This window comes from Lotus japonicus, chromosome 6 (genome assembly GCF_012489685.1).
Source record: "Lotus japonicus ecotype B-129 chromosome 6, LjGifu_v1.2".
NCBI lineage: Eukaryota > Viridiplantae > Streptophyta > Magnoliopsida > Fabales > Fabaceae > Lotus > Lotus japonicus.
The window spans coordinates 9,885,816-9,898,604 of record NC_080046.1 but is presented as its reverse complement, the minus strand read 5'-3'; the positions used below and the strand labels follow the sequence as shown (position 1 = coordinate 9,898,604).

General features: G+C 45.8%; 1 protein-coding gene across 1 annotated transcript; it reads right to left on the bottom strand.

Moving 5' to 3' along the window:
* Window positions 1–816: 816 nt before the first annotated feature.
* LOC130724587 (uncharacterized) lies at window positions 817–4,067 on the bottom strand. The gene is made up of 2 exons (XM_057575859.1): window positions 3,136–4,067; window positions 817–2,067 (listed from the first exon to the last, which is right to left on the bottom strand). Exons 1-2 carry the CDS (start codon window positions 3,707–3,709, stop codon window positions 860–862), a joined length of 1,782 nt encoding a protein of 593 aa, XP_057431842.1. The 5' UTR covers window positions 3,710–4,067; the 3' UTR covers window positions 817–859.
* Window positions 4,068–12,789: the final 8,722 nt, after the last annotated feature.

The window sequence follows — 12,789 nt, the reverse complement described above, 5'->3', positions numbered from 1 at the left end:
ATCTACCTCCACAGATTGTGATCATGTTCAATTAAATTTGGAAGGTGAGTCTTAATTAGTGAATGAGATTTTGCATTAATTTCATTGTATGATAAGTGTGTGGTTTACGTACCTCCTCACTTCATTGTGTGCTTCACACTTGTCAAAGAGATATTTGTGTACAAGTAAAACCAGAGTTCTTAATTTTTTTTCTAAAAAAAAAAAAGGAAAATGTTACTTACACACCTCAAAAAGAGGTGGAATGATGTGAGAGATAGGAAAAAAAGAAAAAGTAAGAGAGAGAATGTATGAGATGTGATAGATGGTAAGAGGAGAGAGATAAAATCAAAAATAGGTGGAAATGAAGTGTTTAAAAAATGAGGTGTGTATATATCATTGTTGAAAAAAAAAGGAAGAACTTCATATACACTAAGACCATTCACAATGGTTAAACAACAAAAGTTGTTTACCCCTTTTCTACCCCACTTTTTCTCTTCCCAACACTCCACATCATCTTCTCTCTCCTCTTCAACAAACTCTCAACAATTACCCACTCCAATGGTTTTCTCTCTCAACACCCTACCCCACCACTCACCCTACCCCACCACTTTTTTATTTCATATTTTTATTTAATTTAATTTTTTTGTTTTTATTATTTACATAAAATTACAATTATTGTTTTAAATTAAATTAGTACACTTAACAAATTTTTTTTTTTAATATAGACAATAATTTATTTTATTTCCTTAACTAAAAAATGGAAGACGACAAACGAAGCACACAATAATTTATTTTATTTTCTTAACTTAAAATGCAAGACAACAAACTAAGCACACAACACACAAATAACCGGAGCTAGCACGATACAAATCATCTTCCATCACGAAGCATTTGCAAACTTTGTCCATATGTGCTTCACTAGATCTGCTTGCAGTTCGTGATGAACGTTCGAATCACGCAACTCGGATCTAGCACGCACATGATTTGCAAAAGCGGGTAACACCTCGGTCGAGTATGGTTGCGGTGTACTAGATCCACCTTCCCCAGATTGCTCAAAATCGGTCCAACGTTGAGCATATGTATCTCGTTCATCCTCAACAATCATATTATGTAATATGATGCATGACCTCATAATGATACCCAAATCAGCTATGTCCCACAAACGAGCTGGTTCACGGATGATTTTAAAACGAGCTTGAAGAACTCCAAATGCACGTTCGATGTCCTTTCGACATCCCTCCTGAACTTGTGCAAACAACTTGTCGGGTTCACTTTGAGGAAGTCTAATCGATTTGACGAAAGTTGGATAAGAAGGGTAGATACCATCAGCTAGATAGTATGCCATATTATAGGGACGTTGATTCACAAAGAAATTCACATTTGGAGCCTTTCCCTGTTCCACGTCATCAAACACTGGTGACCGATCTAGAACATTTATGTCGTTCAACGTTCCCGGACATCCAAAAAAAGCATGCCAGATCCATAGATCATGAGATGCAACTGCCTCAAGAATAACCGTTGTGGTTCCCTTATCCCCTCTAGTAAATTGACCTTCCCATGCTTTCGGACAATTTTTCCACTCCCAGTGCATGCAGTCAATACTCCCGATCATGCCTGGGAACCCCCGCATTTCACTAACATGTAGTATTTTTTGCAGGTCAGCTTCGGTTAGTGCTCTAAGGTACTCGTGCTCATACAATCGTATGATTCCTTTACAGAATCTACGTAAACACTCCAGTGCTGTAGTACCTCCGATTTTGATGTACTCATCGACTGCATCTGCTGCCACACTATATGCTAACATTCGCATTGCTGTTGTACATTTTGCCAAGGGTGATATTCCTTCTTTATAGGCTGCATCAACTCGCTGGGTGAAGTAGTTATCACTACTTGAAAGGTCTGCAACGATTCGAAGGAAAACATGTTTTTGCATCCGATACCGACGACGAAACATTGTATCGTCGTATGTAGGCTCATTGGCAAAGTAGTCCTCAATTAGCCTTCGGTTTGCCGCTGCATGATCTCTACGGACATATTTTCTGCTACGAGGTGCCCTATCTTCCAATAATTTGTTTTGATGCTCCCTAACTTGGTTGCGTATAAAAGCTTCTTCAAATTCAGAATTTTGAAGGTATGCTGCAAAATCAAAAGGATTTGGAACTGGATTTTCAAAAGGATCAGGATCCATTTGTTTTGAAATTGGAAGAGATTTGGGATATTGGTTCTTGTTACAATCACAAGAATTCGAAGTAGACTGGAAGAGATTTGGGATATTGGTACATCAATGAAACACAATAATCCATATATATAAGTACATTGAATGGTGGACACTGGTGGATTCGAAATAAGTTATCAACTAGAGTTAATAATCGGAAAAGGACAAGATTCGAATTGAGTGGAACATATTCAAAGACATTAAAGCCAAGCACTACAGACTTGACACCACTGGTGGATTCGAAATAAGTTATCAACTAGAGTTAATAATCGGAAAAGGACAAGATTCGAATTGAGTGGAACATATTCAAAGACATTAAAGCCAAGCACTACAGACTTGACACCACTGGTGGATTCGAAATAAGTTATCAACTAGAGTTAATAATCGGAAAAGGACAAGATTCGAATTGAGTGGAACATATTCAAAGACATTAAAGCCATACATTAAAGCCAAGCACTACAGACTTGACACCACTAACAAATTATTAAAGCAAACACGACAGACTTGACACCACTGACAAATTATTAAAGCAAACACTACAGAATTGATACCACTGACAAATTTGACCGAATACAAACAAATATTCGATTGAAATTAATTCCCAAATAGCTCTTGGGACAACTTCTTCAACAGCTCTTTCTTATGGTCATTGAGGTTCTCTTCGGAAGCTAGCTTTAGATACAAATTGGTTTTCATCAATTGGTTAGTCTCTGCTTGCACCGATGCTATCTTCTCCAATCGTTCAAGCTCTTTCTCCTTCACACGATCGAATTTATCCCAACCCCAACCTTTGTCCTCCTCCAAGGGAGCTTCTTTACTTTTCTTTTTATTCTTTCTTTTAGCTGCCTCCCTACCGATTGGACGATGAATTGATCCTATAGAGGTTGAGTCACATGCATCACTATCGTGAGCTCTCTTAGTTCCACTACTTGCTGAGCCACTATTTCCTCCTACTTGACTACAAAAACGTGGCAGATCACGGAGTTGCTTCCATTCTTCCATCAAAGTAAATTGAACATTCTTCCCACAGGCGAATAATTCCTGCGCTTTTGCCAAAACATCATTATCCGACCAACCGCTTGCTTGCTGACGCTTAGCGGCATCATAAGCGCCAATCCACTTACCCAGTATTTTGTTCATATAATTCCAGCGGTTTCGACATGCATTTCCATCACGCGGAGGATCGAATGAGCAATGCTCATTACAATACTCAGCAATATCTCTCCAAAATGTTTCTCCTCTCTGGTTTTTCCCCACAACACTACTTGTTCCACAGTTAATCCACCCACTAATTAACACCAAATTTTGTGTAGTGTTCCATGCTGGTGACTGGGTTTTCTTGCTCTTAGGAGTTGTATCCTCTTGATTTGGAGTGGTATGATCAGCAGCTGTCATGCCACCAAAACTCATTTGTGTTGAAAATTCGGGAAATTCGGGTGCATCAACACCTGGAAAATTTTCATTCACCATTGGCATATGACCACTAGACGGGGGTGTTTGAGATGGATATCTCATAGAGGGATGAAAGGATGACTGGTTGGAATTTGTTGCAAAATTGTTGAGATTTTGAGGACATGGGTAGGAAAATTGATTCGAATGTTGATAATTGTTGAGATTTTGAGGACGTGGGTAGGAAAATTGATTTGGATCTTCATAATTGTTGCGATTTTGAGGACGTGGGTAGGAAAATTGATTTGGATCTTCATAATTGTTGGGATGCTGAGGACGTTGGTTAGACCAATATTGATTTGGATCTTGATAAATGTTGGGATTTTGATGACGTTGGTTGGGAAAATGATTTGGATCTGGATAATTGTTGAGATTTTGGTTGTTAGATGGGTAGTTAGATGAATTCTGGGTGTTGAAATGGTGATTGTTGTGATCCATTTCAAAAGAAAAGCTAATAGAAAGATAGTAAGATGGTGAGAGAGATAATAAGAGAGTGAAAAAACTTGGTTTTTTTTTCTGTGTCCAAATCAAACGAACCAAGTCTCTATTTATAGAGAAAAAAAAATCATGAATTTTGGTATATTTTTTTTTTTCAGAAAATATTTTTTTTGATGAAATAATTGAGTTCAAAAGATAAGGATAAAAGAAATCCGGACGGCCAACAGATGCTCGACACGTGGCGGCTGCAGGAAAAAAAATAATTTTCCTCTCTCCTCCCAGGCGCGTCACGCGCCTTGTCTGGTCGTGTGGCCCACGCGCCTGGGAGGGGCCAATCCGCGTCTGACGCGTGGCACGCCCGGCAGGTCTCAACAATGTTGAGGATGCTCAACATTTTGGACGTCTCTCTCCTCCTCAACAACCCATTCAACATTTCTCAACAGCCATTGCACCCATTCAACAAAGCTCAACAAGAATCCTCAACAGCCATTGCACTTGGTCTAACAATATGTTTGGTACAGTAAAAAGAAGTTGAATTGAGAGAAATAGTGTAAATTTAGATATTGTTTTGTATGATAAAAAGAGTAGAGAGATGGAGGGGAGAGAATATTACTTTTTGTGTTTAAATATAATTATTTCTAATGTAAAACACTTTTTGGCGATTTGAAGTTAATTACTAGCAGTTTTAAACCGCTAGCAAAATGCAATTTAGAGAAAGAAAAAAGTCAAAGAAGTATGAAAAATCAGATGTTATTTCTAGCGGTCTGGTGTGATTAATGGGGTCCTAGACCGCCATAAAGTACGAAACTCTAAAACAAAGAAAAAAATCAAGCCCCCACCCATCTTTCTCTGATTTGGAGAGACCAAAAAAGTGATGGACCCCACCACTTTTCCCCCTCTATCACCCGCCTCACAGTCACCCAATACACATACTTCCTCCTTCCCCCTAACTCTCTCTTACCCATCTCTCTCTGCCCAAACTTTCCTCTACAAAACAAAGGCTACACGTCTTACAATATGATGATCATGGTTTTTGTTCTGGAAATGAACATTGAAGAGAGGTATAGTACCTAGAGGTAGAGGGATTGTGCTAAGAGAGAATGAGAGTGAGAGAGAGTGCTGAATTTCGAGTGTTACTTCATCAAATGAGCCAAAAGTCCCTTACACTTGATAACTACCTCCTATTTATAGAGCTTAGGTACTACCTATTGGGCCAATTGGGCCTCCGAGGTCAAGGCCCATCTGAAGGCTAGGGCCCCGCCTCAGGGCGGGATACATGCTGGGCGTTGCCCCTCTAGGGGCTCGCCCAATCCACTAGTCCACAAGACACCGAGCTCGAGGTATGAGAGCTAAGTGTGTCTTTTAAATGCTTTTACATATGTCTTACAGTACACCGGAATCTGCACTGCCAACATGGCTTGAGAAAAGAGAAGTAAACTATATCGCCAACATGGCGTGAGCAAAAGGAAACTAGCATTTTCGGTTACCCAGTCCACTGACTTGACGAGCAATCCGAGCTGGCAAGTCCACAAGTCCACAAGCGGCGAGAACGATTACTTCGTATTGGCGATAAGTTGGAGCAGGTGTATGATCGTTCGCCGGCGGGAAAGGTGGCAGGCATGGGTCATGTGCTGATCATTCAATCATTGACTGGCGGTAACCCCGGCGAGCGACTGAACTTTGTTGTTGGTGTCATCCGTCAGGCGATGGTGTTTGATCCTTATAGTGGCGAGGCTTTTCGCGCTTTCCCTTATTTTAAAACCCTTTCAAATCTCTATCCGCCTCACGTGGCTGCCCCACGTGATGTGTCGGTTACATCAATTTCCCTATTTCTCCGGAACCGTCACTTCACCTTTCATAACCGTCCCATCGTGCGCAGTAACTCCCCATTGCACGCGACCCACCTCCCCAAAACCATCATGACTTCCAACCTTCCACACGCGTCCAACACGCGTCACCCTTCCAGCTTCTCCCCTTCCCCTATAAAAACCCTTCTTCCCCACAGTCATCCCTTTCCGAGACCCCTCTTTACTTCCCTAATCGCTTACCAAACTCTCTCTGCCCACTTCCGCTCCGGAGCCGTCGCTTATCACCCTTTCCGCTACCCACTCTTCACATCCTACTCCGGTGAGTCCCACTGTCCTTATCTTTGCATCACACACATACTCATCTTTTCCTTTCTTTCACTTCACTGTCTTCTAAAAATGGCTTCAAGCCCTACCTCCCCTAACCACTCCTCTTCTTCCTCCGGAAGCGACCCTGATGCCACCGCCGCCGGCGGCCTCCGTTTAGAGGCCCCGGAGATCCCACCTTACCGACTAAAAACCTACGCCACTCTGCCCCTTCCAGTCCAAATAGCCCCCACTCACGAGGCTATAGACCAACCTTCTATTTTCCAGAACAGCGATCTCATCGTGCAGTTCGTGAACTCCCTGGGTGGTTTGTCGAATGACGATGAGTTTAGCGCGAAACTCAGGATCTGGATTTGCAGTCCTGGGGACCGCCCCTAGCTTCATAAGCCAGACGGCGACGTAAAGAGATCCCATTTTTTCTTTGCGTATGAATACATGTTTAGCGAGCTTGGAATCAGGCTTCCTTTCTCGCCCTTTGTCCAAACCGTCCTCCGCGACATCAACGCGGCTCCCTGCCAACTCCACCCTAACGCCTGGGCCTTCATTCGATGTTTTGAAATCTTAAGCGCCGCTGTCGGCATCGCCCCATCCCCCACCAGTTTCTTCTACCTCTACGACGTCGACCCCAAGTCCATCAAAAACAAAGGATGGATTTCCTTGAAGGCCCGAGCCGGTCGGAAGTGCTTGCATCCCCACAAAAGTAACGCGAAGTCCTCCTTCGCACGGAAGTAATTCCGTGTGGCGGTTCATCCCGCCTACCCAGAGGCATTCACCCTTAGAGACGGGACCGCCCTTTTTCCTCTTTACTGGACGGAGAAGCCCAATGGGATCACCGATCCTTCAGAGGAATCTTTGTCCGCCAACGACAAAGCCTTTCTTAATCTCCTTGCCCCACTTCCCATCCTTGACTGCACAACAGTCCTTGAGGGCGCTGACCTCTCAAGAACTCCCAAATACTTAGGTTGCCCATAGCTCACTTTTATTATTGACATTTCCTTTCTCGTCTCCTATGTTGTCACTGATCGTATTTTTTATTGTTACAGAAGATATGAATTTCACGAACGCCGAGCTCCTGAAGGCCCGCGAGAGGAGAATGGCTCGCTTTTCCCCAAAATTCAACACTGAGGGCGACGCGAAAAAACGGGGCGGTGCTGAGAACCAAGCCGAGAGCACCAAAGCTCCCAAGAGGAGAAGATTGGTCAAAGCCTCCTCCGGCGCCGGCACATCCAACCCTGGCGCTCAGCCCACCACTGCTGCTGCGCCTAAAGGCAAAAATGTCACTGAAGCCTCCGTCGTCGCGGCTATCGAGCCAACCACCGTACCAGCTTCTACTCCTGCCACCGCCGGTGCGACCACTGCTGTTGCCGCTGAGTCCTCTGTTGGCGCCACAGCCGCCTCCGCCGGCGTCAACGCCACAAAAGCTGCTGCGTCCTCCGACACTCCTATTGGAGAGAAGGAAAAAGAAAATGAAACCCCGAAGTCTCCCCCTCGCCAAGATGCGCCTCCTAGCCCGCCCTCAACACATGATGCGGGCTCCATGCCTTCCCCGCCTCATCAAGGGGAAAAATCCTGTCCTGGCGCTGCCACTACCTCTGAAGCGGCTCAAATTGAACAAGCCCCTGCTCCCGAGGTCGGTTCCTCAAGCTATTATAATATGCTCCCCAACGCCATTGAACCCTCAGAATTCTTACTTGCTGGTCTTAACCGTGACGTCATAGAAAAAGAAGTTTTGAGTCGGGGCCTTAATGACACCAAGGAGGAGACTCTTGCTTGCCTCCTACGCGCTGGGTGCATCTTTGCTCACGCATTTGAGAAGTTCAATGCCGCCACCGTTGAAGCTGAGCGGTTGAAGGCCGAAAGTGCTAAGCATCAAGAAGCCGCCGTTGCTTGGGAAAAGCGTTTCGACAAACTGGCGACGCAGGCAGGAAAAGACAAAGTCTATGCCGACAAGATGATTGGCACGGCGGGGATTAAAATCGGCGAGCTGGAGGATCAGCTGGCGCTGATGAAGGAAGAAGCAGATGAGCTTGATGCAAGCCTTCAAGCTTGCAAAAAGGAAAAAGAGCAAGCTGAGAAGGACTTGATCGCCCGAGGCGAGGCGCTGATTGCTAAGGAGTCAGAGCTTGCCATACTGCGCGCTGAGCTGGAGTTAGTGAAGAAGGCGTTGGCGGAGCAAGAGAAAAAGTCTGCGGAGTCCTTGGCCTTGGCGAAGTCTGACATGGAGGCGGTGATGCAGGCTACGTCCGAGGAGATCAAGAAAGCGACCGAAACTCATGCCGAGGCCCTCGCCACGAAAGATGCTGAGATTGCTTCCCAACTGGCAAAGATCAAAAGACTAGAGGACGAGCTGGCGACGGAGAAGGCCAAAGCCACTGAGGCGAGGGAACAAGCCGCTGACATCGCCCTTGACAACCGCGAGCGCGGTTTCTACCTCGCCAAAGATCAGGCCCAACATTTGTACCCGAACTTTGACTTTAGCGCCATGGGAGTAATGAAAGAAATAACCGCCGAAGGACTGGTTGGTCCCGACGATCCTCCCCTGATTGACCAAAACCTCTGGACAGCGACTGAAGAAGAAGAGGAAGAAGAAGAACAGGAGAAAGAAAACAATGAATAATGTAATTTTAACATTACTTTAGCTTTTACTGTCACCTTGTAGTGTACTTTTCCGCCATTCGTCTATGTTTAAGCAACCCTTCGCCATAGCTTTTTATATCGCCGTTGGATATTTTGTAAATCATGTTGGAATGCTTCCGCCGTACATTTTTTAGTCGCCGCCTTCTTATGGCAAAAATTTAAGAATAAGTTTCATAGTTTAACCCCTCAACACGCCAGAGTAGTAAAATACTCAACATCCTGAGTGACCAAGCACTCGCCTTCCACCTTATTCATTCGCCGACCTTATATCTTGCGCTATTTTTCACGCGTCATATGATTGAATTACGCCTAACGATTTCGTGCCTTAATTTTAACTAGGACTTGTTGCTTGGTATTCCACCACCAAGACTTTAGACGTTTTCCCCAATAGGAAGAAACGGCCTCCATTCTCGAGGACTTCGCCCGGGGCTTTGCCCGCTCGGGGCTTACAATGCTTGGATCCCAATGGCCATTTGGGGGTCCCAAGACTTTTGCCTAGCTAACGGCGCTCGTCGTATTCTGGCGAGACTTACCCAGCACATCGTTTACGGGACCGGCGATCACGTCAGACTTTCCGGAGGGTGATTCCCAGGCGTCAAAGGCCATTTGTGGAATCGCCACAACCTTCAGGGTTCCAGCAAGCCCCTTTGGGGATCAAGCTTGTCCCACTTAGTGATCGCCGTAATTCTTTATGTCGATCGGCAATTCCGATCGTCAGGGAATCCCTGGAATTTTTGGACACGAATTTCGTGAATTTTCGTTTTATTTTATTGATGGAGCGCCTCATTAAAAAACTCCTTTCGGAGAAAAAGAGCACGCCTTGTTATTGCAATACATTGGAGAATTTGAAAACACTTCGGAAAATCTTAAAGATATCTGGCTCCGGCGATTCCGCCTTGTTCACTTTCTCGCCTGCGATCAACTATAAAAGTAGCGCAAGCTCAAACCATTGAACGATCGAGGTAACCGCCTTCCATCCAGCTCTTCTAAGTGATAGGCCCCATTACCAAGAACTTTAATAATGCGGTAGGGCCCTTCCCAGTTGGGAGTAAGCTTGTTCCCCGGGGATCAAGATTTTCATCCGAAGCTTCGATTTCATAACATCTATGACCAACCAACGCACTCTTCTTGCCATACAAGTTAAGGCAATTATTGTAACACTCCCTCGCCATCTTCTGGTCCACCTTCAGCTTTCCCACCTTTCCACTGCTTAGCGGATACTTGACCGCCAAGTGGGCTGTTGAAATTACAGCACAAAGGCGATTCAATGTATTTCGCCCAATGATGACATTGTAAGATGCCACCACCTGGAGAACCAGATACCTTACCTTCAAAACCCTGGCACACTCATCTTCCCCAAATATTGTGTCTAGATCAATGTATCCCCGCACCATTACTTGCTCCCCCGCGAAACCTACCAAGGTTCCCGCATATGGAGTCAGATCATTGTCAGTTAGTCCCAACTTGTCAAATGCATCACCATAGATAATATCAGCCGAACTACCCTGATCCAGGAGTACCCTTCTGACGTTGAAACTGTTCATCCTTAACTGTACCACAATCGGGTCGTCCTTATGAGGCTTTATCCCCTCAAAGTCCGCCATCGAGATTGTTATGTCAGGGTGTACGAATCCAAAAGCGACCTCATAAACGGAATTAACGGCACGAACATGGCGCTTACGCGCCGCATGAGTGTCGCCACCGCCGCCAAATCCCCCGGCGATGGTGTTGATGGTCCCGACGGGCGGGCCTGAGTGTTGAGCGAACGTGTCATCAGCCCCTTTTGTGGCGATAGCCGCTGATTCTTGCTTTTTCTTGCCCTTAGTGTCCGCTCGCTCCTCCTCCCGCTTGTGCGCTTTGTTTTGATCGCCACCGTTGCGCCACAGACCTTGACGATTTCCTTGATATCCCGCCCGAATCAACTTATCAATCTCCCGCTGCAAAGTCCAACAGTCATCCGTATCATGCCCGGCGGACCGGTGGAACTCACACCACTTCTTGGGATTGGCGTCCCGTGGCTGATACTTTGGGGCCTCCGGTTCATCCACTAGATTTGCGTCCCTCGCCCCTTGGAGCATATCCGATAAATCTGTGTTCATCACCATATCAGTTTCCTCCCGCTGGCGATGAGACTTAGATTGCCAAGGCCGACGTTGTTCATAATCATCGCGCCGTGGATACAACTGTTCCTTGGTCGGTTTGAATACCGACTTCCCCTTACCTGGTCTCTGCTGCTTGCCATCCCCCTTATCTTCGCCGCTCCTATCTTTTTTCGCACGCTTGGGCGACGAGTCACCCTTTTCCAACTTCGCGCGCTTTCTTTTGAAAGCGTCGTCCTCCTCGTCGAGAATATAAGTGCTGGCACGAGCACGCATCTCTTCCATCGAGCGCGCCGGCTTACGTGTCAATTTGCTGTTCAACCCTCCTGGCAGCAAACCATTTTTAAATGCTAAAGCACAAGCTCGAGGCTCCTCGTCCTCTACCTTTACCGACGCCGCGCTGTACCTTGCCATGTACTCTTTCAGTGACTCCCCTTCTTGCTGGCGAATATTGTATAGGTCATTGATCGTCACCGGCTGATTCTTATTTGCCGAGAATTGCACTAGAAACTTGGATGAGAAGTCTCTGAAATTTGAAATCGATCCTCGCGGCAAAGTTGTGAACCACGCCATCGCCGTTGATTTGAACGTCGATGGAAACATCCTGCACTTCACCGCATCTGACGCCGCAATTATCACCATCTTCGTATTAAAATACAGAAGATGATCTTTCGGATCGGAATCTCCGCTGTAAGAATCCAGAACTAACGTTTTCATGTCATCCGGAATCGCCACACTCTCAACATCTTCCGAGAACGGACGGAACTCAGCCACGGAATCTGCTTCTCTGCTTCCATCATCTCGCTGCTCGCGACGGTAGAAATCTAACTGAGCCTGTAGATGCACATTCCGCTGCTGGATGTTGCCAATGCTGCGCATCAAATGGCGCCATTGCTCCTGTGTCACCGCCGACTGTTGTTCCGGAGCAGGTGAATTCTCTGGTGAGCGCTCCAGAGATCCCACCTGTGAAGGCGATGGAGGAGGTGGTGGTGATGGAAGAGGAGAAGGCGACTGTACTCCTGTCGTTCGTACCGGAGAATCCAGGTCCACACGATGAGGCCGCCGAGGCGGCGAAATCCGCTGTCGCATTGGTGAATGATGCTGCCTCCTGCGTCGAGTCTCCATCCAAACCAGAAACGATGCAAACTCGATCGGAAAACCAACACTAGTCACAGAATCAAAATCAGAAAACCAGAGAATTGCCTAATCACAATCAGAGGTAACTTCATGCACAATCAATCCACGTGAATGGGAGTAGAAAGTTTACAGTCCCCACAGACGGCGCCAAATGTTCTGGAAATGAACATTGAAGAGAGGTATAGTACCTAGAGGTAGAGGGATTGTGCTAAGAGAGAATGAGAGTGAGAGAGAGTGCTGAATTTCGAGTGTTACTTCATCAAATGAGCCAAAAGTCCCTTACACTTGATAACTACCTTCTATTTATAGAGCTTAGGTACTACCTATTGGGCCAATTGGGCCTCCGAGGTCAAGGCCCATCTGAAGGCCAGGGCCCCGCCTCAGGGCGGGATACATGCTGGGCGTTGCCCCTCTAGGGGCTCGCCCAGTCCAGTTTTTAAGAGAAGTATGTTTGGAATCACTTATCTTCACATTATTAGGTGGTTTCCGGGTGAATGAAAGTGTGGGTTATGTCTTTCACCTATAAACGACCATAATGACCGCCTATAACAGGCTTAGTTTACCTGCGTGAAGTTCAAAAATTTAGTCCTCTAAATTTGTTTAATCGAAAGTGGGTCCTTTTACAATTATTCTATTTTGTTTTGTGCCATGAAGTTCACCACCAGCTTCCCCGCCGTACCACACCATCACCGCGCCTTGCAAC

Bases quoted from the DNA above. Each gene is read 5' to 3' on its own strand.
- LOC130724587 (XM_057575859.1), bottom strand. From the start codon at position 3,709: ATGAGATATCCATCTCAAACACCCCCGTCTAGTGGTCATATGCCAATG. The intron at 2,068-3,135 runs GTGGCTCAGCAA...TACGCAACCAAG, and splicing joins TAGTCAAGTAGGAGGAAATA to TTAGGGAGCATCAAAACAAA.